Source organism: Apium graveolens, chromosome 2, assembly GCF_009905375.1.
Source record: "Apium graveolens cultivar Ventura chromosome 2, ASM990537v1, whole genome shotgun sequence".
Taxonomy (NCBI): domain Eukaryota; kingdom Viridiplantae; phylum Streptophyta; class Magnoliopsida; order Apiales; family Apiaceae; genus Apium; species Apium graveolens.
This window is the reverse complement of record NC_133648.1, coordinates 249675232-249698709: the sequence shown is the minus strand read 5'-3', so window position 1 is coordinate 249698709 and position 23478 is coordinate 249675232. Positions and strand designations below refer to the sequence as shown.

General features: G+C 34.0%; 3 protein-coding genes across 4 annotated transcripts; 2 read left to right on the top strand and 1 right to left on the bottom strand.

The window, feature by feature from the left end:
• Window positions 1-5405: 5405 nt before the first annotated feature.
• On the top strand, window positions 5406-11939 carry LOC141708326 (uncharacterized protein At1g51745-like). Its single transcript, XM_074511891.1, has 3 exons — window positions 5406-6164; window positions 6977-8004; window positions 10447-11939. The coding sequence occupies exons 1-3, from the start codon at window positions 5971-5973 to the stop codon at window positions 11520-11522; spliced, it is 2298 nt and encodes a 765-aa protein (XP_074367992.1). The 5' UTR covers window positions 5406-5970; the 3' UTR covers window positions 11523-11939.
• A 919-nt stretch (window positions 11940-12858) lies between these two features.
• LOC141706241 (gluconokinase) lies at window positions 12859-14856 on the top strand. Of its 2 annotated transcripts, XM_074509053.1 has the most exons (5): window positions 12859-13016; window positions 13360-13484; window positions 13640-13682; window positions 14114-14193; window positions 14290-14856. In XM_074509053.1, exons 2-5 carry the CDS (start codon window positions 13466-13468, stop codon window positions 14691-14693), a joined length of 546 nt encoding a protein of 181 aa, XP_074365154.1. In that variant the 5' UTR covers window positions 12859-13016; window positions 13360-13465; the 3' UTR covers window positions 14694-14856. The 2 variants fall into 2 exon arrangements, with proteins under 2 accessions (XP_074365154.1, XP_074365155.1); XM_074509054.1 differs by lacking the exon at window positions 12859-13016 and having other exon boundaries at window positions 13390-13484; window positions 13640-13686.
• Window positions 14857-17449: 2593 nt separating this feature from the next.
• On the bottom strand, window positions 17450-21002 carry LOC141708325 (protein VASCULATURE COMPLEXITY AND CONNECTIVITY). Its single transcript, XM_074511890.1, has 3 exons — window positions 20844-21002; window positions 18712-18914; window positions 17450-17913 (listed from the first exon to the last, which is right to left on the bottom strand). Exons 1-3 carry the CDS (start codon window positions 20937-20939, stop codon window positions 17577-17579), a joined length of 636 nt encoding a protein of 211 aa, XP_074367991.1. The 5' UTR covers window positions 20940-21002; the 3' UTR covers window positions 17450-17576.
• Between the last annotated feature and the right edge of the window lie 2476 nt (window positions 21003-23478).

The window sequence follows — 23478 nt, the reverse complement described above, 5'->3', positions numbered from 1 at the left end:
TCATAGGGGAGGCAAGAATAGCACATTCAAGTGCCAGTGTGTTGCAAGACATACAAGGGTTTGAGGATGGTGCACATGACAGTAACCCAATCAAATCCCCTCCAATTCAATTGGAGGTTCCCACTATAAGTGGAGGACAACACACTGTCAAAACCACAGAGCAATCTGTGAGTCAAACTATGATCCTAGTCACAGATGTTTATGAACTCACTCTTCTGATGAAATGAGTATGATTAGACCTATATGGATTCCCCCTAATCATATGATCACAGATGAACTCTTCTCAGCCACCTCTTATTTCTGTAGGTCAAACAACATTTGAGCCTTTCATGTGAGGATAAGAGAAAAGATTGAGTGAAAAACAGAGAATAAGAGAGGCAGGATCCTTCCTGGCAAAAGGAGAGGTAGATGAGTTTATGTATTTAGTAATCCTCGTGATGGAACTTTGACTCTCAAAAGTCATGAGACTAGTGCAGTGAGAAGTAGTGAGACTACTTATTCAAAAGAACAGAGAGCTCAGGATTTTTATCGCTGACAAACTTTTTCTGCATATATAAGTGAAATTTTTATTCTATTTGATAAACAAATCACCATAAATCTCAATGAAGCTTGAAGCTGCAGACAGTGTTCCAAATGGACAATGATAGCAGCTTGAACAATGTGCATTTAGCTGGATCCTTCTTCTTGGAGATAATGTCAAAAAGGGGGAGAATATATATCCAAATGCCAAAACAGCTAATGGATGTTGGATAAATCTAAATGCAACTCAACAAAAGAAGACCTGGTGGGAAGATTGGTTTTGGTTTTTGCATTTAGTTAAAGTTTTGACATCATCAATCAGGACTTGTGCATAATTTCATAATGAACAAGTTGGGGGAGATTGTAATATATAATAGATGATGTCAAAGATTATTGGAGCTAAAAATGTCATTAGTATCTATGATCTAAATAGAGTATTAATGTACAGTTATTTCCAGTAATTAGTTAAGTTTGGGGTCAACCCTAAGTAACTTGTATTGTTATCTAAATTTGTATTTTGTATTTGTAACACTTAAATTCTGTAAAAATGTAAAGGATCAGACTGAAGTCTTTTTCCAAAAATAGTATCAAGCCTAAGGATTCTATCTGGAAGAAGATCAAGAAGATCATGCCTCGGAAGAATTTTGAAGAAGCTTGGAATTGAATAAATCTGTTTGGAGAAAAATGTTTTAAGTCAAGATCTCTACAAGTCACAAATTTAATGTTATAGAGAAGTCATTCGAGAACTCCAAAATGGCTTATCGAGAAGTCATTCAAACTCTAGAGAGTACCGATGGATGAGCAAAATCTACTCGATGGATGAGCAACTTCTACTCGATGGATGAGTAACTTCTACTCGATGGATGAGCAGTGTCTACTCGATGGATCAACAACATCCACTCGACGGATGAGCAATGTCTACTCGATGGATGAGCAATGTCTACTCGACGGATAAGCCTTATCCACCGGGAGTAGAGAAGTCAAGAAAGCTACTCGAGAACTCAAGAAGATATCGACAAGTCATTCCTTCACTAGAGAATTCAGAGTTATCGACAAGTCTATATTCATTCGAGAACTCAGAGATATCTACAAGTCAAAGTGAAGATATGAAGACTAGAGATCTCGACAAGCTAAAGACCTCTACAAGAGAAACTCATTATGGAGTGCTAGAGATCTCGATAAGCCTATGTATTTATCGAGATGTCAAGTTTTCTATTAATTCAAACTGGAAATCTCGAAGTCGGTCTCAAAGTATATAATTGCAGATCAGTTTAATATCCAAGATAAACAATCAACAAACAATCCAACAGCTGGATTGACAAGTCTACAAAAAGCAGCTTGAAAAGTGTGCAAGATCAATGGCATAACTGACAGATGAAGATTAAAGTAAACACGAGATGCCAAAGATATGCTAAGCCAGAAATGGAAGATTTGTTTTTCTATAAATAGAAATGACAAGTGATAGTTTAGAAAAGTTAATAGCATGCTTATTATCCACTGTGTAAACTAGCAATTAATTGAGATATAAAGTTAACACTGGTCCTCTAGTTAGAAGTAACAATTTATATCAAAATTCTTGTAAAACTCTCGAGAAGAAGCTAAACTCTTTAACTTCAAAGAGCTTAGAAATTTTGTAGCAAAACATCTTAATTTTTTATACAAAAATTAAGTGAGTTTTGAAGATCTGTGTTCTTTATTTTCTGCAAGCTTATATTCTGCATGAACACTTTTCTATACAAGATTTAATTTACTTTGTTCAACCATTAAATTTCAAGAAAAGCCTAAAATCAGAAAAACACATTCACCCCCCCCCCTCTGTGTGTGATTCATTACCTAACAACTTGGTAGTATATAAATCAAGCGTAGTAAGTAGTTAATTATACAATGCAATATAATCTTGAACAGAGAAATAAAAAAAGTTACATCTGTTAGGAATTCTCTCTATTCATCTTTGTAAAACACTTGTAAGAAGTTGTGTGCATTCTTGCATCACAGCGTTCTCTAATATATATATATATATATATATTTCTGACGGAATCCACCAAAAAGTTTTTAAATTGTCTTGTTTATTTACTTTATGTTTGAATACTTGAATTCTTTTAATCCGCACTACTGAATATTCATTCACAGTTATATATGTTGAAAAGAGATTTCAAATTTCCAAAAGAAACCAGAATTCCATTTAATTCCCCCTTCTGTAATTCCGTTGTTACATTGTTAGAGAATAACATTACTAACATTAGAAAAGGAAATAGATAAGATAACTTTAGAAACTGTGTTGGTACATTTTAGTGCAAGTTTTGTAATCCAGTGTTGTTGGTCTCTAAAGCATGCATGGATTCTTAATTTAGATGTAAGGAAACAATTATAAAAAAATCTTGCATTCTCTCTCAAAATTTGTAGCTGAGTTCTTAATTTTAAGAACACGGATTTGTAGCAAACAAATTTGATTAAATACAACCAAGTTAGTTTTTGATATTTTGTTAAGTGTGTTTTCCGTCAAATAATTTATCTCTACAAAATTCATATCTGCTTTGTTCAGCCTAAGCCAAATACTGTCAAAGTAAATTAAAATCCAAAGAAACACATTCACCCTCTCTCTGTGTTATATTTTACTGCACGTAATATCTAACAAATTGCCGTCGGGCCAAATTTTGGTAAAGAAAAGTAAGACCATGTACGCACTCCCAGTTCTTCGGCCTTAGTTTATTATATTGAGATATCAGCTTTGTAGCTTTGTATAATTATGTGTTACAACACTAGTAGTTTAAGAATGAACTTTTAAACATTCAATTTTTATATATTTTTGCTGGTTGTTATTTTATTTGCAGCTATAACATTGATATTATATTTTCTTCTTTGTCATATGTAATATAAGGTGTTTGTGAGGGAATACATAATAACCTTTAATATTTTTATTAAAGTATGTAATGCAGTATGTTTTTAGTTGTGTACTAAAAACTACTCTTATATAATATGTTTCACTTTCATCCAATTATATATACAACTTTATTATATATGAGGGTATTGCATTTACATATATGGGTATATGGGATATTATCATGTTATTTTTTTCATTGTATTATTGTTTGTAATTTTATTAACACCATATTATAATCCTGCCACATCATCCTTATCATGGACTTTTCCTATGTAAAGTTTGTAGATTGACAATGTTATGTCTTATATAAAGGCTTATATAAAGAAAAAGACGACTCAAATCGCCCTGACGTATTTTTTTAAATTTCTCAAATTTTTAATTAATAAAGTTCAATTCATTTATAGATTGTAATTAAATTATATTTATTGATTATTTATTAAATTATAAATAGATAAATTATATGTGACGTGTCATAGGTTATTTTATTAATTACTTACTTAGGTTCAATTTGTATAATAATATATATTACTTTGGAGAAATGACCTATAAAACTGCTGCGAATCTCGACTTAATTAACTAGTTGTTCTTAAATACAGTATCATTTAACTCTCTCACATTGGGCTGCAAATGAACAGAGTCGTTCGTGAACAAATTCGGGATTGACTCGTTTAAGGGAACTGGGATCGGTTCAATTATTTATACGAGTTGATCGTGAACCTAAAAATGAGCACGGATAAGTAAACGAGTTGAGCCGAGTTTTTGACATGTTCGGCTCGAACTCGGCTCGTTTAATTCAGATTCGGTTCAGACTCGGCTGACTTGACTCTGTTTGGATAAAGTATTATGTTACAAATAATAAATATTTATCAATCACTTGTATAAAGATTTCAAAAAAATTTCATTAAAATTTAAGATATATTTTAAGGTAAAATGAGTGATTTAATTATAGTAGAAATATTAATTGATATCTATTTTATATAATTAATACAAAGACCATAATACATGACATGTCCGGATATAATAAATTTATAATATTATATTTAAATCAATTTTAATTAATAAATAATATTTATACTTAACTTATTATTTATTTATATTTATATAAACAATCACGTGTTTTAAAAATCGTCTGAATTTTAGTAATTCGCCCATAAATTCTTAAAATATATTAGACCCATTTGATTTTTAAAATCCTATTTATCGTTATGAATTATTTTATATGGTACAATTATTGTAAATACAAACAATATATTAGATATTATTAAAATTTTAAATATATTAAAATTTTACATTATAAGACATTCTCACTTTATGATAAATTTATATCTCAACCAATTAGTTCGGATTTTCAACCATGAAATGTGAAATACAAATAAAAATGAATATGTAACAAAACACAAATTAATAATTTTGAATGCCTCAATAATTTTAATGTATTTTTTAAAACTCAACTTGTGAAATTAAAAGATATTGATTAAAAAACAAGTTTAGAGTGTGGAATGTGCGTATATAATTGTAAAAAAAATAGTATTTAATCTCGATATAACTTGTAAAATTATAAATTACATTTTAAGGTTTGTCTTTAAAATATATGCAGATTATTAGTAGGCTCGAACTCGGCTCAGCTTGATTGTTCGTGAGCAAACTTGTGTTCGGCTCAAGCGTGAACATTACTCTCGACTCGGTTATTAACCTCGGGTCTGATCGTTTATAAAAAACTAAGTTCGGCTCGATTCAGATAGAAGCCGGCTCGGAGCTTTACTCTTTCACGTCATGAACACAAAGTGACGAGCCCAATTTATCATCGGCAAAATACTTCCACGGCAAGCCATGAAACTTGGGGCCTGGGAGACTTCTTAAACTGTTATTTAATTTACATTCGAACTTTGGACTCGAGCCCAATTCACAAAATACTAGAACCCCGACGGCCCAACCTATAAAATCGACACCGTGGCGGTTAGAACTCGTGATACGCGCTGCTATTGTAATCAGTGAGTCAACTCGACCCGTATTCAACAATCCGGTCCGGTATATTCATTCATACACACAAGAAATAGATACATATATAGAGAGAGAAAAGAGATAGAACACATAGAGCGAGAGCAAGTAAAGATTAAAGATATATAATCAACCACATATATTAGTTCAAAATCATTTTAAGCCCCTTAATTTGTTATAAAAAGCCCCAAAATGATTTTCCCCAAATTTGAATGAAAACCCTAACCCTAGCCCTCTTTCGGATCCTTCAAATGTCGGATCCTACTTATTCATCTTCAATTTTCGATCTTTTTCTCCTGAGGTTAGTCGGTTGAAGTTTTTAGCTCTCTTCTGTAAGTGATCATCAGTGTTCACCTTCTTTCTCTGTTCAATTTAGTTTTTTTTTGGGTTTGCAAAATCAAGTTTTAATTTTTAATTTCTTAGTTTTGTTGTTTTGGTGGAGAGAAAAGATTTCTAACTGATTGTGGTTGAGGGCTATATCTTTTTAAAGATTTTTTAATTTTTTAGAGTCAGAGAGAGAGAGAGAGAGAGAGAGAGAGAGAGTAGACACTATATAGAGATATATAGGGGGGATGGGAAGCTCTGATACAGGGACAAGCACCGGTGTAGGTGATTGTACTGTTGGCTCCATTGTTTGGGTAAGGCGACGCAATGGTTCGTGGTGGCCAGGAAAAATTTTGGGCGAGGAAGACCTCTCAGGTTCTCATGTATTGTCTCCTCGATCCGGGACTCCAGTTAAGCTTCTTGGAAGGGAAGATGCTAGTGTGTGAGTATCTTAACTGTACTTTTTACTGATGCATGAATATTCTATTATTTGACATTTGCTAATTTGTTGTTAATTGTTGTTGGTTGTCGTTAGTGTAATTGCATTGCCTCTTTAATGTCCTCGATGATCCTGTTTTTTCTTTTCAATATGTCTTTCTATTTATATATCTGTTAAGATTTGGAATGGCGTAAAGTTGGAATGTAGCGGTCTACCTTAGTTAATTAGTTAAACGACAAGCATTAACAGAACAATAGAGAATCGTATCAGGGTTTGCTCAGTTATGTTATCATAACCGAACAAGTATATTTTTCTGATGCAGTAGTATTTTGGTTCCACATACTACTCATGTCACGGTTTTACATCCTTATTGACCAATAATCACTTTTACCAACTTTATTGTCTGTTTGAATGTATATATTGTCGAGATTCAAAATGGTGTAAACTTTGGAATGTAGCGGTTTAGCTTAGATAGTTAGTTGAACAATAATCATATTTTGAAAACTGATTTTTTTGTTTTTTAGTAAAGAATCGTATCAGTGCTCGCTCATTTATGTTACTATAACCGAACAAGTATATTTTTTCTGACACAGAAAGTATTATTGTCTTACGTACTACTCATGTCACCTTTTTACATACTTATTAACCAATAAGCGCTTTTAGTAACTTTATCGTCCGTGGATCAATATTATTGTCATTTTTTTACTTTATCTTATTAAAGCACTTATCAAACATCATATATTATGACAATCCTCAGATTGCTGAATATTTTTTTTTTTGTTGGTTAATTATTTTGTTTTGGTCTGATTTATCAGTGATTGGTACAATATGGAGAAGTCTAAGCGTGTGAAGGCATTCAGATGTGGTGAATTTGATGATTGTATAGACAAAGCAGAATCTTCGCTAGGAATGCCTCCTAAAAAGAGAGAGAAATATGCACGTAGGGAAGATGCTATTATTCATGCTCTTGAACTTGAGAAGCAATTTCTGGAAAAACAATATGGGAAACTGGGCTCGTCGTCTAATTACAAGAGCAATAAATCATCTGATGATGTGAACAAGGAGTCGGCTACATCTGCAGAAAGCTTGCGACATGGCAATGGCAAATGTGTAAACCGCAAATATCATCAACTTTCTGGGGAAGTGGATCTGCCACAGAAGGGCATCACTAGTGCTGACCTGCAAATACAGAAAATTAAAGGGGGCAAACAACAAAGTGGGGATGATGAGAACTCTGATGTACTTCCTCGGATGAGAGGTTTAGAGGACCTTGGTCTTAAGACTTTTTCTTCAAAGCGTAAGATTCCTTCAGCTGATTCTAACGGCCTATCAAAATCTCCATTATATGAGAGTTCTCGTGCTCCTCTTAATGGTAGTGGTGCGAGCACTGGCAATACTGGGGATGCTAATGACAAAGCTTTCTCAGCGAAAAGGAAGAGGTCCAATGAGGGGTTGGCTGGAGATTCCATAGTCAAGAGGCGTGATAAGTGTCGCCCACTTGTTCAAGTACTAGAGAGTAGTGCAATGTTTCAAGTTCCTCCCTCGCTAAAGCCTGAAGACAGTGTTTCTTTACATGCAAAGGGAGAGGAGCAGACTGGAGTAGTAGGTAGCGCAAAAAGAAGCAAACATGTAGACCAGACAAAATCCATTGATTCAGCAGATGATTCTGAAATTGGTCCTAAAGACATTGAAGGTTCACCACTCAAACTTGAAGATAAGAACAATCCTCCTGCTGATCTCCGCCAGGACAACACTTCTGGATCAACGGAAAATACAGAAACTGACTCTTCTGAGACCGACTCTCTTGAATCTGATACAGATGAAGCAATGGCTGATATTTCAGGTACAAGAGTGGCATTTTTTCGTACTACAAATATTTTCCTGTTTTTTTACATAGAACTGTTAACTTCATTTCATCTGGGCATGTTAATGTATCAGCTTACATTGAGTTGGTAATGCTCTCTGCCTCGAGCAGACATGTCCTAGCTCTGTCTTATATTGTAGTGACTTGTTTCTGAGTCACTACATATTTAGCACCTATAAGATGCAATTCTGTTTATTTAAATTACTCGACCAATAATATCTTTGCTGCTGGACATACTTGTTGCTTTTTAGTGCTCTTATATTCTATGTTTTTATTTCCTCATCTCTTCTTAAGCATATAATATAAAAATATTGTCTGCGAATAGGACTATGGTTGTTATGGACTTGATTACTGAGTCAGTAGTAGATTTTGCTCATCCAAGTTCTAGACAAATGATGAAGACTAATTCCAGAAAGAAAGCAAAATGGAGTTGGTAATGTTTGGTTTATTTGGTAATGTGTGTATGCTAGCAATTTGATTATTTTTTTGGTACCTGATGTGATGGCAATACCAATGGACATATTTACCATCTAAGAAATCATACTGTTTACCTTTTAAAATTAGATTCCAGACTTCAAAGACTTATAGCTACTTTTATGAATCGATCATCTGTGATGGTATTGGCATCCTCAACCTTTTGAAGACCCGGTGTATTTTGGTTTCATCATACTCTTCACATTGATTGTTTCAATGACAGCCCCCTTTTAAACTCCCCAGCATTTTTTTTCGTAAATTTCTGTCACAATTATAAAAATTGGAAAGTATAATTTAATAAAAGATGAAGAAACTGAATCAACTTAGGAAATCCTATAATAGTTATTGCTTTGGTGGGTGTGCTCAGTCGCGGGGGGGGGGGGGGGGGGATTGGCAACTTACGGATTTGAAGAGTTTTATATTTTGAATTATCAGATGGAAATGAATTTTTCATGAGATTATATGGAGGATTAATATGGTATACCTGAGAGAATGTAAATAATAGTTCGAAGAGAAAAGGAAAGTTATCCACCAATTACCAACTTCTGAGGGTACTTCCAAATGGTCATTTTTATTGACCTGTATTCTTTTCCGTGATAACTCTATATTATACCATTGTTTGTTATAATATGACTGCAATTATTTTATTCTTTTTTCATAATCACACACCCACCTTATCTGTGTCAAGATTCGAACCTTCGACATCTTGTAATGGGAGCAGTGCTACGTGACTGCAATCTTTGCTTTAGTGCTAATAGGAATTCGCTACATCATTTTCACAGTATGAGGATCTCATTACTTTATTCTTTGGAATATCCTTTACAGTGTGTACTGTTCTTTCTTTATTTTGGTATTATATGGCTATTACTCTTTTTTATCTGATCTGATTGTACTATTTAATTATAATATTTATTTAAGGTGGACTTTTTGTCTTGTGCTTAATTATATGTTTAAATGTCCGTAGTTTTTCTAAAAATATCAGACGAAGATAAAATTTCATGAGGTTGGATGGAGAATTAACATGGTAATCCAGTAAGAAAGTGAAAAACAATATGAAAAAAAAGGAAAGTTATCCGATGGTTACCGACTTCTGACTTCAACCGCTTGGTGATTATTGACCTGTATATCTGTTGCCTGATAACGTTATGTTATATCATTGTTTGGTAACATAAAATTTATGTTACATGACATGACTGCAATCTTTACTTTAGTGCTTATAGGAAATTCGCTACATCATGTCCACAGTATGTGGATCTCATTACATTATTTTTCTGAATCACCTTGATGTTGCGTACTGTTGATTTTGGCAGTATTACAAGGCTATATCTCAATTTTTTTATCTGATTTCTATCTAATTATAGCTAGCTTACGGCCCGTGTGATGCACGGGTCTTAATTAATATTTATATATTTTCATTTCTATATTATATAATTTTATTAAAATTCTATATAAGAATTAAAATACTAAATAATAATTATATAATTATAATTTTATTGTGTATAATTTCAAGTTACGTTCAAATAATATAAAAAATATATAATTGATGAGATTTTATTCGTAAATAATAATGTAAATATTTGTTATTGGTGACTTTCGAACCTGAAAACTTATATATATCGTTATAATAATAATGATATAAATGTTTGTTGTTAACGGGATTCGAACCTTAGAACTTATATATATCTTTATAAATAATAATTGTTTGTTGTTGACGGGATTCGAACATGAGAACTTGTGTGAAGTGTATTTTTTTAGTATGTGGATCTAACGGCTCTGATTATTTGATGAAGAAGATCCAACCGTCGTGATGTAAAGGGATAACCAAAATGAAGGGTCAACCAAACTGTAAATTATACCTCATTCCGGTTATTATAGTATAGTATAGTATAGATATCTGTTAAGGTGAACTTTTTTTTATTGGGCTCACTTTTTTGTTTAATTGTCCAGATGAATCTTTAGAATTCAGGCCAAAATCTATGGTTAAATCTGAAGTTCGAGAAGATGGCAACATTGACACTGAAGAGCCTGATGATCCCGCAACTACCAGTGATACATCTCACCCTTCTTATGACGATGTTTTAGCAAGCGTGGGGGTCTCCAAATGGCAACAAAAAAGAAAAAGGAACACTCGAGCTCTTACAAAAAGAAACGTGGATATAAGTGGTGGAAAGGTCTCTAGAGAACTAAACCAGGGAATAAAGTGCAAAGGTAAGGGAAGCTACGGTTCTGATGAGATGGATCTCTTTGATAAGAAGTATGGTACCCTGCTAGGTGGTTATGGGTCTAAAGGGGTAGATGGTATTGGTTATAATATTTCCAGCTGGGGGGGCTCTATTGAACACAAGATTCCTGTTTCTGCTGGTCGTCATTTTGGTGATAGGAGGAAGTGCATGTTGGTAGACGTGGATTTGAAAGTCCAGTCAAATTATCAAAGAGAGCATGTTCCTATGATTTCACTCATGAGCAAGATAAATGGGCAGGCAATAGTAGGGCACCCAATTCAAATCGAAACACTGGAGTATGGATCAGCTGAAGCTTTTTTGGCTGCAGCTGATGATGAACTTAATCAAGACCCTGATAAATCACTTCCACCAATGTGGAGGACAGCCAGGAGGACAGCCAATTGCCGGGTTCCACGCCCACACTCATCGTCAATGATGGATGGAGATGAAGGTACTGAGTGTTTGCAGGCTGCTCATCAAGATAGAAGAGCTCCAACAAATAGATCAAATGGGGGGAGAAGTTCAGTGAGAAAGGGCTCTGCTCATGGTTCTCGTCGAACTGACAAAAAGTTACGTAAGAAGCCTGCAAAGAAGACAGTTGTAGCATCTAACCAAAAGACTAGAACGCTTGCTTCAATTGCGACGCAGCAGAAACCCATCAATCATCTGAAACATGGTTCCAGCAGTTGTCATGTGAATGGACTTGTCAAACCAGAGTCGGTGTCAGCTGCAGGTGCTTGTATCCCTGTTAAGCTAATATTTAGTAGGTTACATGAGGACTTGGCTGTCGGCAAACAATAAAACTAAATTGGGATAAATGAAGAGATACATAGAAGTAATCAGTTATAGGTACATGTAAATTAATGTAAAACCGGTGGTGCATCTGTTTTTGCAATTTTGTTCATCCTCTATCGGCCTTCACAGTACCCCTCATTGAAGAGGATGGAACTTCTGCAGAGCAATTTGTTTATCAGATGCTGTACAGTTGCTCCTGGCGATGCCGAGAAAGTACGGTAAGCAGTGTGGTTAAATGAACATCTTAGACAAATAGATGGTAGACATTTAGAATTATAGAGATGATTGTATATTGTATTTATCTATGAGATCACATGACTTTTTTTCTTTTTGGAAAGTTGTTCACATGACCTCATGTAGGGCATGTAGCTTACAAACTTAGTATTTCAAATATTTTTATAAAAAGAAAAACAGTTAAGAGTAGGGTTAATATGCTTGGCGTTGCTGTGTTTGATTTCTTGTCATTTAGATTTGTTAACGGTGAATCCCCTTGTGGGATTTCAATCCATGATAAGGGCGGCCGGCGGGCGGGCAGCTTCTGCCAACCCCGTCAACTGCATTCTTGTAGCATGAAGAGTATAGTACAATTTAACAATTGTATATCAGCGCATCTACAATGCTCTGCTCATTTCCTCCCAGATCCACCTAAACTGACTTGGTCGTCTTCTTTTTTCTTTTTTAATGCTGCACCGGAGCTATAACAGATGGAGTAGATGATGGTGGCCATGGATGGTCACTTTGCCTGCTTTTGCTTTTAACCTTTTTTTATTATGGTTTTATATGATTATGGAACAACTTCCCAACACATCTTGGTCCTGCAAAATGTGAATTAGAGGCTGGCCGCTTTTTTTAGAGCCCACTTTTTAGTGTGGTGGCGTGAATGAGAGCCCACTAAAATGGGCAATCCGAGTTGTTTGCAGAACTATTATGGTTTAAAAACATGAATATTTTGAAAAAGTAAAGAAACCTTCATGCGTGAAAATTTCTGCAACAGAAATTATATTGAACAACTCTATCTTTAGCCAAAAACAACAATTTATATTTTAAAAAAACAAGTGAAATAAGAATGGTAGCCGGGGTAACAAAAATATTACATGCACAAAATTAGTAAAAAAAAGAGATTGTCAGGAAATTTGTCGGAGGAGGTTAGGATAAGGTTATTTTTGTAATTATAGCGGGTTAGGTTTGAATTTACAAATTTGTGATTAAAATTTTATAGGGTAAAATAAGTAGACTGAGCAGTGAGTACACCCACGCCCTCGGGCCCAAGTTATTTCAAAAAGAATTATTATAAAAATGAAAAAAAATGATGAAATGATGTGGCGTGGGATACTTACACTATTTAATTGATACAAATGTGAAATGTCAGTGGGTGATTGGTTGGAGGGTTTGACAAAGTATATATTCAAGAAATCATCAAAACTGATCAAAATTTGCGTCTTTCTTGGTGCCTGGGCAGTACAGCAAGCTTTCATACTCTCTCATCTAATAATATGTTGGGTAAGGAATTCATTATTTTCCCATCAATTTCTTGCTTACTTTCTTATTCCACTGTAATTTATATTATACATGATCAGTTATCAGTTGTTAAATTGAGTACTCTATTTCATTGGTATATGATCTAAATTATCTTTTACATGTATGTGTATATGTTTATACAACTCAAATCACCATTATATGCACAATTATTTAGTAAATAAAGGATCAGGACTTTAATTTGTAAATCATTGCTGTTAATCTCTTATACAATTTATCCACCACCTAATGCTTTTCTCCCATTTGTTCAAATTGAATTTATTTATAATTACTCATCAGATTGTTTATTACACATGCCTTCCTGCAGGATGCTCCGGATAGTTACTTGTATAGCAAGAACCCGCTTTTTATTTGGCTTTGAACTGAATTTTGAGCTATTCAGTATCGATTGACGGTTTCCAATTAGTGAAGCTATGTCAACTGATATTAAAGGTGTATATTTCCTCTTAAGTCTCTACTTTTTTTTTATCAGACAGATTGAGATGTTTATTATTTCAATTTAGAATTCATTCTGGTACTGTATGTACTTCTTTTCCTTGATTTCCATATTTACTTGGTTCTTTGGTGTTTTTGATTTTCTCTTATAGGGATTGCTATTGTTATTATGGGTGTCAGCGGTGCTGGGAAATCGTAAGTATGATGACCTATTTTATCGTTTCATTTATGTTACATCTATGTAACAATTTTCAGCATTTACCATACACATTATCTGCAGTCTTTTTATCTTATGCTGATAAAACAAGAGGCTGTCTATAAATTAAGGAATGTATGTTTTACTACTGATGTTTTTAGATGAAGGAGTTTTTTTACGTTATTTCTGTATTTTGGGGGGGGGGGGGGGGGGGAGGTAAGCCGCACTTTCATTATGTTATACTAGTATTGGATGTAGACAACTATCTTCATAAAAGTACCATTACCTGACGAAAGTTAATCTCTACAAGATCTGACACTTTTGTTGGATTCAGACTATAGTTGTATACCATTCTTTAACTTATGTAGAATCTCAAATTGTTCTTTAAGAGCCTTTTCTTGTACTAAGGTTATGTGTTTGAATTTGGCAGAACCATTGGCAAGATGTTGGCAGAAGTCATAAATTGTAGCTTTCTTGATGCTGATGATTACCATTCACAATACAACAAAGGTATAGTTTTATTTATGTACCAACTACCAATATGTCACTCTGTTTTTAAAGTTTATCTTATTTATTGTAATATTGGAGTTCGGTGTTATGCGACAGAAAAGATGCAGAAAGGGATTCCTTTATCTGAAGAAGACCGGATACCATGGCTTGAAACCCTAAGAGATTCCCTCAAAGCGAGCTTAGTCAGTGGAAAATGTGTGATACTTGGGTGTTCTGCGCTGCAAAAGCGTTACAGAGATATTCTTAGATCCGCAGATTCAAATTATAAACCAGACTGTTATACTTGTGCTGTGAAGTTTGTTCTGTTGGATGTTCACCATGACGTGCTTGCTGCTCGATTGGAGAAAAGAGCGGCCGAAGGGAAGCATTTTATGCCACCTAAGCTCTTGCAATCTCAACTAGGACTGCTTCATATTGACGATTTAGAAGGGATTTACAAAATTGATGCTACACAGAGTCCCCAGACAATTGTAAAACATGTATTAACTTTGATCTCCTGATTTAAGAATGCGCTATGTATTGGGTACCTTAAAGACATACATTACAATTATGGGGGACCTTGAACTTAAACTGGTTGGGTTCCATCAGTTTTGATTGGTTGAACTAGCCTAATGGGTACAATATTTTCTGAAAGATTAAAATATCTGGATGAATGGCAAAAAATGAACGCTGAACGAATAATTATGTTTGATAAAAAAATCAATTTTTTGTGGATGATAAAGCTCATTATTTTCCACTACAATTTTTTTTGTACATAAATAAATTAATTACTTCTTTATATTACTACTTGTATACAACCCGTGCGATATAAAATTATGTAAAATTATATCACTTGAATAATAATTCTTAAAATTATATTTCACATAAATAATTTGATCTGGCGGCTTTATATGAGCCAGTCTTGCGCCAGACGTTGTAAAGATTTTAGTTTGCAAAAAAGATTGGGATCAAGCCGATAAAAGACAACAAGGAAGAAAAGAAGACTCCGACGATGACGACGAGCCATGGATGACAATGGATACTTCATCCGAATCGGGAACCTCAACTAACGAACAACTTTATAACAAATATTTAATGTAATTTTTTAAAAAGTTTTATATTATTTGATTTGTAATTTTTTAATATTTGATGCGGTTTGTTCCGTTTTTTTAGAGAGGAGTCCTCTCACATCATTTGTAATTTTTTTAAATTAATAAAATTTATAAGAGGTACCGTCCTCTTTCTAACCAAAAATTTAAAATAATAAAATTAATTGATTTACAAAGAACTTGGTAGTTTTTTCAAATGAATATAGCTATGATGCATAAAAACAATAAAATAACTAGTTCTTGACAGATGTGACAATTCTATCCACAAATTGACAAACACAACACATGGAACAGGCTGCTCAACCCGCCAACCCGCCTATTCAACCCGCCAGCGAACCGCCCGCGAACCGTCCGCGAACCACCCGCGAACCGCCCGCGAACCGCCCGAATACGGGTTACCGTATGTCAGCTCAACCCAGCCCGGCCCGATTCGCTCGCCTCCCAGTGCCGGTTAAGTGTTCAATTTTTCCGGTTCCAACCCGCTTCCAACCCGGCCCGGACCGCCCGACCCGCACGGTTGGCCACCTCTAGTTCCAATGTTGCAGCCTTGCAGGCCCACCCTATATCATCCCACATGTATGTGTTATGTAGATATGTATGCTCCAAAAACTCAAAGTACTATACCACCGAAGAGCAGTAATACTTCTAGTAGGTTTAGTAGTACCATTTCATCTATACTAACCAAAAAACAAAAATGTAGAATTTCCGAGTCATCTACCGTACCTTCTTCTGCCACTAGTATGGTTCGCGAATTTTTTTCATATAGTTATGAGTTAAATGATGATTTTGATATACTAACATGGTGGAAAAATCATGAGTTACAATTTTCGGTTTTAGCAAAAATTGCAAATGACATTTTAGTTGTACCGGCTTCTACAATTGCGTTCGAGTCCGCTTTTAGTGCAGGCAGAAGAGTGTTAGATGAGAAGCGATCCAGTCTTGCGCCAGACGTTGTAAAGATTTTAGTTTGCAAAAAAGATTGGGATCAAGCCGATAAAAGACAACAAGGAAGAAAAGAAGACTCCGACGATGACGACGAGCCATGGATGACAATGGATACTTCATCCGAATCGGGAACCTCAACCAACGAACAACTTTAGAACAAATATTTAATGTAATTTTTTTAAAAGTTTTATATTATTTGATTTGTAATTTTTTAATATTTGATGCGGTTTGTTCCGTTTTTTTAGAGAGGAGTCCTCTCACATCATTTGTAATTTTTTTAAATTAATAAAATTTATAAGAGGTACCGTCCTCTTTCTAACCAAAAATTTAAAATAATAAAATTAATTGATTTACAAAGAACTTGGTAGTTTTTTCAAATGAATATAGCTATGATGCATAAAAACAATAAAATAACTAGTTCTTGACAGATGTGACAATTCTATCCACAAATTGACAAACATAACACATGGAACAGGCTGCTCAACCCGCCAACCCGCCTGTTCAACCCGCCAGCGAACCGCCCGCGAACCGCCCGCGAACCACCCGCGAACCGCCCGCGAACCGAGCCGAATACGGGTTACCGTATATCAGCTCAACCCAGCCCGGCCCGATTCGCTCGCCTCCCAGTGCCGGTTAAGTGTTCAATTTTTCCGGTTCCAACCCGCTTCCAACCCGGCCCGGACCCGCACGGTTGGCCACCTCTAGTGACTATAGATTCCCATCACATACCTGACACCCCAGTGCTATTTACACAATTTGTTTACTATTAAAAAGGTTTATTATACCCACTTTACCCTTGCTGCAAGCAACGTTAGCCGTCATAAACAAAAAGGGTGCCAGTAAATTTTGAAAGTAGATATATAAAATTAAATTTAGGCCAAAATTAAAAAGTGCAGCATTGCAATTCACTCGGACGTTGTATTACATAACTTGCTTGTTTTCTTGAAAAATCTGTATTTTTTTTTGACGAAATGAAAAATCAGTACTTCAATTAATACTCCTGGGTCTGTCATATTGCATACCATCCACTGTCCAAAATTGCAATAGTGGGTGTCTTGCAATGTTATTCTGCCTAGAAGAGCCCACGAGGGTCCTATTTGGGTGATGCTTATATTGTATTCTTCAGTAGTTTATTCTGGTAAATATTTCAGTTTCATAGTTTATTTTCAATGAGCGGTCAGCCATTTCTTAGGCACTTCAGAGAAATCGTTGCACTGGAAACAAGTTCTAAATACACAACCTATTGCATAAGAAAAAGTTCACAGCCAAACCAAGAGCTAGCATCAGTTCAACCTTATATGGCTAAACAGAGACAGCTTTTTGCACTATCATATAGCCTGCATACAAATATTAAGTAAACTGCCGCCTCATATAGGTGTCTTCATGCACAAATACAGGATCTTGTGGAACATGTTGGGGAAATTGGGGTTGTCCCATGGCAATACCAGGTTGATTAGGAGCAGCATGCCCAGCCCAAGAATCACTTCCCAGCTTTGTAGAAGTTATGGTTATATAATAGATAATTCCAAGAACAACACTAGCGAGGGACAACACAGCTGCTCCTGCAAAGACTCCTGGTTTCACGACATAGCAATAGTAGTAGCCAAAGTACATGTTCTCTTCACCATGTTGATCATTTAGTGCTGCCCCAGTAAGCAATAACAGGAACGCTATAACAAATGTGAACCTGCATAATTACAGTTAACAGGGTAAGTTAAGCTCTAGAAATATCAAAGTGGTCACTCAACTCAAGATCATATATCAGTTTAATCATCAAACTTAACGGGGTATCATTTGGATCACTAAAGTAATAATAAATATCAAACAGATACCTCAAAATATGTGCTCGAGAATTAAAATTTATTTTATGGAGTTCTAAACATTTTTTTTAAATCTTATTACAACCAAATGAAAAGTTATGAATTCATAGTATTTTAGATGATTTTTTGAGATTTTTAAAATTTATCTAATAATTATGTTTATTTAAATAAAGCAAATGACTACAAAATTAAAAATAAATAGTAGATAAATTTTAAAAAATCTAATTATATTATAGAAAATACTAGAATTCATACATTTTCATGGTTGTAATAGGATTCAAGAAAAATATATAGAACTCCATAAAATAAATTTTAATTCTCGAACACATATTTTGAGGTATATGTATGATATTTATTATAACTTTAGTAATTCAAATGACACTCCGTTAACTTTGATGATTAAACTGATATATGTCGTTCAGTTGAATGACCACTTTGATATTTAACCCTTTTCTTATATGGATAATGATAAAGAGAAAAAGAAAGTCAGTGCAATCGAAGAAACAAGGTCAGCAAACAATGACCGGTTTGAGTTTGTCATTTCATCTATCTGAATAAATATTCTCTTTAGGAACACTCTAAAAATCAAACTCCAGCTCAACCTGATGGTTACTGGAAGTTGCATCCCAAAAAAAAAATCAGTGACCAAATTTTTGGATGATTACCAGGAGACTACAAAGCAGATCAAAGCCAGTGTCCAGTTCGAGTTTAATTGATGAGGTCCACTTCTACAGCAAATACAACCAGTTGCAACATTGATGATAACCTGAGCTATCATAAGAGCCAAGGCTGCAATTAATCCTAGGGCTAGAGCTGGACTCCTGGGGTATACACACTCATCGGGAGAATTAAAATGAACCTGGGATCCCTGCAAAAAATTAAATATATAGTATTAACGACATCATCAGCTAAAAGCTCCGACAAAAAATTTAAAAGGTCAGAAAATTGTCTACTCAAGAGATGAAGAGGCTGAAAATTAGTGATATACCAAAGAAGAAATGCAACGGTTAAAAACAATTTTAGAAAATTACTAGAGGTGACAGAATATTAAGAAAGTTGTGATGCCTCAGGGAAGATTAAACAATGTAGTCACAGCAGAATGTTAAGAAGTTCAGTTGTTATTCAACAAGATGTCCCGCTAACAATATATTGACCATCTAGCAGTGATTCGGTAGATCAAACTACTAGCTAGACTAGCCCGTTGCGAATTAATAGTTGGACCCTTGGAGGTTGTATTTAATCGGACATTTTTTCTTCGTTAGCTAAATATTTATTCAGATATTCACATGCATACTCGCATATTCCCAAAGATTTAGGACTTTAGTAATGTAATGTGTTGGAAAGTAAGAAGCTGAGGAGCAAAGTTTGCAATTTGCATAACAAATATACACTTTATTCAGATAACATGTTGTTACCACCGTTGGGGTTAGGGCTCCTAGTTTTACGATCAGTGCTGCAGTTCATTCTCTAATTTGCGTGTTGACTCTTGTTATGTTACAAGTTTCCCTAAAATCTAGAGGGGCTAGGTGTAGAGGATCATATTCTATCATCAACAACTCTAGGCCATTCCGTTTTTTCATTTTATCAACTGTAAGTATTACATCTTTACATTACTATATATATAGGGTAGCGATTACTTATATAGGTAGGGTAGCAATTTTTTATGTGAATACAAAGAGGTTTGCGCAAAAGTTAGGATTTAAATTTAAATTTAACTTAACCAAATATATAAAGCAGAATTCATCTTTCATGTTATAGGATGTTTATCAGGGTCCCATATTTTACAAGGAACTTCTAAAATATTGACTCCGAGTTGGGTAGTTAAGGTGTAAAACTTTCATGAATGATATAACTAATATCAGGCCAAACATTAGCCCACTTACTAGACGTTGTAGAGTAAGTTGTAACTAATACCTGTTATTACATATTTATAATAAGTTCTGTACTTCCACGGTTCCACCAATCATCAAATTGCTTTTTTCCTCTTAATTATATCATCTAACCAAGAGTACTACATACAATCAAGAAAAATTCTCCATAAGTCAAATTTTTTTTTAAAATAAGTCGTCTCCTCAATCTTCAGCTGAAAGAGGAACAACAAACAGGATTAAAAAAGGCTGGCTGCGGCCACTTAAAGAGGCATACATGAACTATGTTCATCCACGCCAATCGATTGAACTACCAGATGCTACTCTTTTGAGCCTTTCTCCACGTCAAGTACTGGATATATATTTCTAAATCATGGGCACCGCGTTTTGTTTGGTTGGTTCGCATAGAATGGGATGCAAATGAACCGGACTTCTGAAGCTGACCTCTTTATGTATACATATATATATCTTTAATCCTAATACCACTCAATTCTAAATACTGCTAACATCAGTTCCTTCTGTTTTTACCTGGGTTGCTTCATGCCATTCTGCCTACACTACAATCTCCCTAAATTTCTTTTCCCTTAATCTCCCTTATTCCGCAACTCTCATTTAATTCCAGCCAACCAACCAAAACACAACTATAAACCATCTGGTTTATGTAATGGCATCTCAGTGCATCTGAGTTACACTCATCTTCAGAAACTAGATACAAGCATATATATCTATAATTTTACAATTCAACAAGAACCCTTCAGAACACAGAACCATATCTAAACAAAAAAGAGTAGAGGCATAAAAATTAACAAAAAAAGAACACATAGTAGCAAGTAATAAGTGAACCCCTTTAGGTTAATGATTAAGCAAAGATCTAAATTAGTCTGAGACAATTAAAGACAAGAAACCAAAACCAAAGTTAAAAGCTTTACCTTAATCCTCTTGGATTCTGCAGCAAAACCCAGAGAAGCAGCAACCAAACCAAGAAAGCCCACTACTGCACACACCACTATAACTTTTTTCTCCATTTTCACGTCCACTCTTTCCCTTTCTTTTTTCTTTTTGGCTTTATTTAAAAGATGAAGAAATTTAAAAAAAAAACACAAAAAAAAGAACAGTTAAATTATATACCTATTCTGTAAAGGATAAGCCACCTTTATTCTAAAGCCCCCAAATGTCACTTTTGATAGTCAAATGACCATTAATATCACTTTTTGAATAATTGGCTCCAAATGTCACTCCAAAACGGAGTTTCGGGTGAAATTTTTGTTATTAATGAAACACGCGATTTCGTTTTCTGTTTTGATTTTTTTTTCAAAAAAAAAATTGAAAACGCAACTTCAATTCGTGTTTATGCAGGCAAAACGCAATCTCAGAGTTTCTCATATTAACTCATTTTGGATCTATGTTTTGATTTTTTTTTTTGCATCATGAGAAAAACTCGGTTTGAAACTGCGTTTTTACGAAAACCCATTTTCAAACGCCATTTTTATATCCATAAACTCAAGACGAGACTGCATTTTTTACCGAAAAAAATTCTGAAATTGCGTTTTCAGCAAAAACTCGGTTTGAAACCACGTTTTTCAAGAAAAATACGAAACGAAACTGCGTTTTCCTTTTATTTGAAAAAAATAAAAAAAATTGTTATGGAAAAACTTAACACGAGACTGCGTTTTTCGTCTATTTTTAAAAACTTCACCCGAAACGTCGTTTTCAAGTGACATTTGGGGCCAAAAATTCAAAAAGTGACATTGAGAGCCTTTTGACTCGAGAAAGTGATATTTGGGGCCAACCCCCACATTTACGTGAAATCTTTATTTTAATGGTAATTAATTATGAACCTTCCAAAAACATACGAAAAATGGAGCAAGAACTTAGTGAGCGTGGGGGCACCGTTAATGTGTACTTCTTTGTCAGTAAATTCAAAGCGGGGGCCCAAAAGCCTGTCCGAAATCCGGATGAGGATAAAATTATTAGGTTAACTTAAAAAAATGTATAATTTCCCGAATTTTAATAATCATTTAACTACTTATATAATTATATTATATTGTAGGTATGAAATTGTAGATATATATACTCATCTAATATATTTTCTTAAGTACTCTAAAAATTATATTTATAAAATATTAGTCCCTCCATTTTTGTATACCTACGCCTATTTTTTTTTCATTTGCAGAAGGTCAAAAATTTGTGTACTATGTGTGCGTGTGTAGTTAATTAATAAAAAAGAAGTAATTTTAGTGTATAGTTAAAATTAATATTTTTAAATTTTCTTCTTACAAAATTAAATAATTTTTGAAAAAATATTAGAGTTCTACTTGAAAAAAGTTAATAAAAACCCTTCAAAGATAATCTAAATTAAACACATAGGAAACATGAATAATTTCATAATTGTTAATTAAAATAAATTGACAAAAATCATCGTCATCATGAGTCTTTAAAATGTCAAGGATCAGAAATATATATAATTGCATGAAGGAAAAATTTCATTTCAAAAGAATATGTATAATACTTAAACAAATCATTAGTATTTGGTTTTAGGTTTTAGTATTATAAATCTAATTTATGTATTATGTTTGATCAAAATTGCAGACATTGGAAAATGACAGCTAAAAGAAAAGGCATATTGCATTCTTTTTATAATAGGTAATCAAAGTCCCAAGATGTTGAAGAAGTTTAACCAGAAAATTTGTGTACTAATGTTCTACGGCCTATTATCAAACTAAATTTATGTCGATCGAGTCAGACGAACGTGATCATATACTGAGAAGCTCATTATAATCATATTCACGTAATTTTTAAGATGAAATTTGACGAACATACATTTATATTAGAACTTAGTGTTGGCTTATAAAGTTTACGATAATGATCCAAATACAACAGAATGAAATTATTATAATAAAATGATTCAAGGAGATTGCAACAGAATCAAACCCGAAATTAATGCATTGCAATTTTTAGAGACACTCTAGCAGATAAGGTTTAGGGTCTTAATGTATATCTTAATTTGACTGAATATAAACTTCTTCTGAACAAACCATATATTAAACTTAGTTTGAACATTTCAAATATTTATCTTTAACTAAGTTTATCCATTTACAAACACTCTAACAAATTATTATCTTCGTGACTTTTTCAAATGTTTTCAAAACCGTTATTGATAACGTTTATCTCATCACTTGTTTGAAAACAAAATATGTTAGACTTTGCCTATAAATACAACTTGAGTATTTCAGATTTAGACTAATGCTTTCACATCTATCTCTTATCATCTGATATATTTTGTTGTTCATTTTTCTCCAAATACAAATCCAGTCGAACAAGATATAGTGTGAGTTGTAATTAATTTGTTTATTCTTGTACTCGTGTATTCATATCAACTTTGTGTCGGGTTGTGGCAAGACTTGATTTCAAAGTATAATAAGGTAGTTAGAAGGTTAAGTAATAGCAATGAGCTAGTGTGGCGCCCCAAAATCCGGGGTCAGGGATCTCGGAGGCCACGCCATCTCAATCACTATAAACCACATACCTCGCATCACAATATATAAATACTCACACTTTAAGACC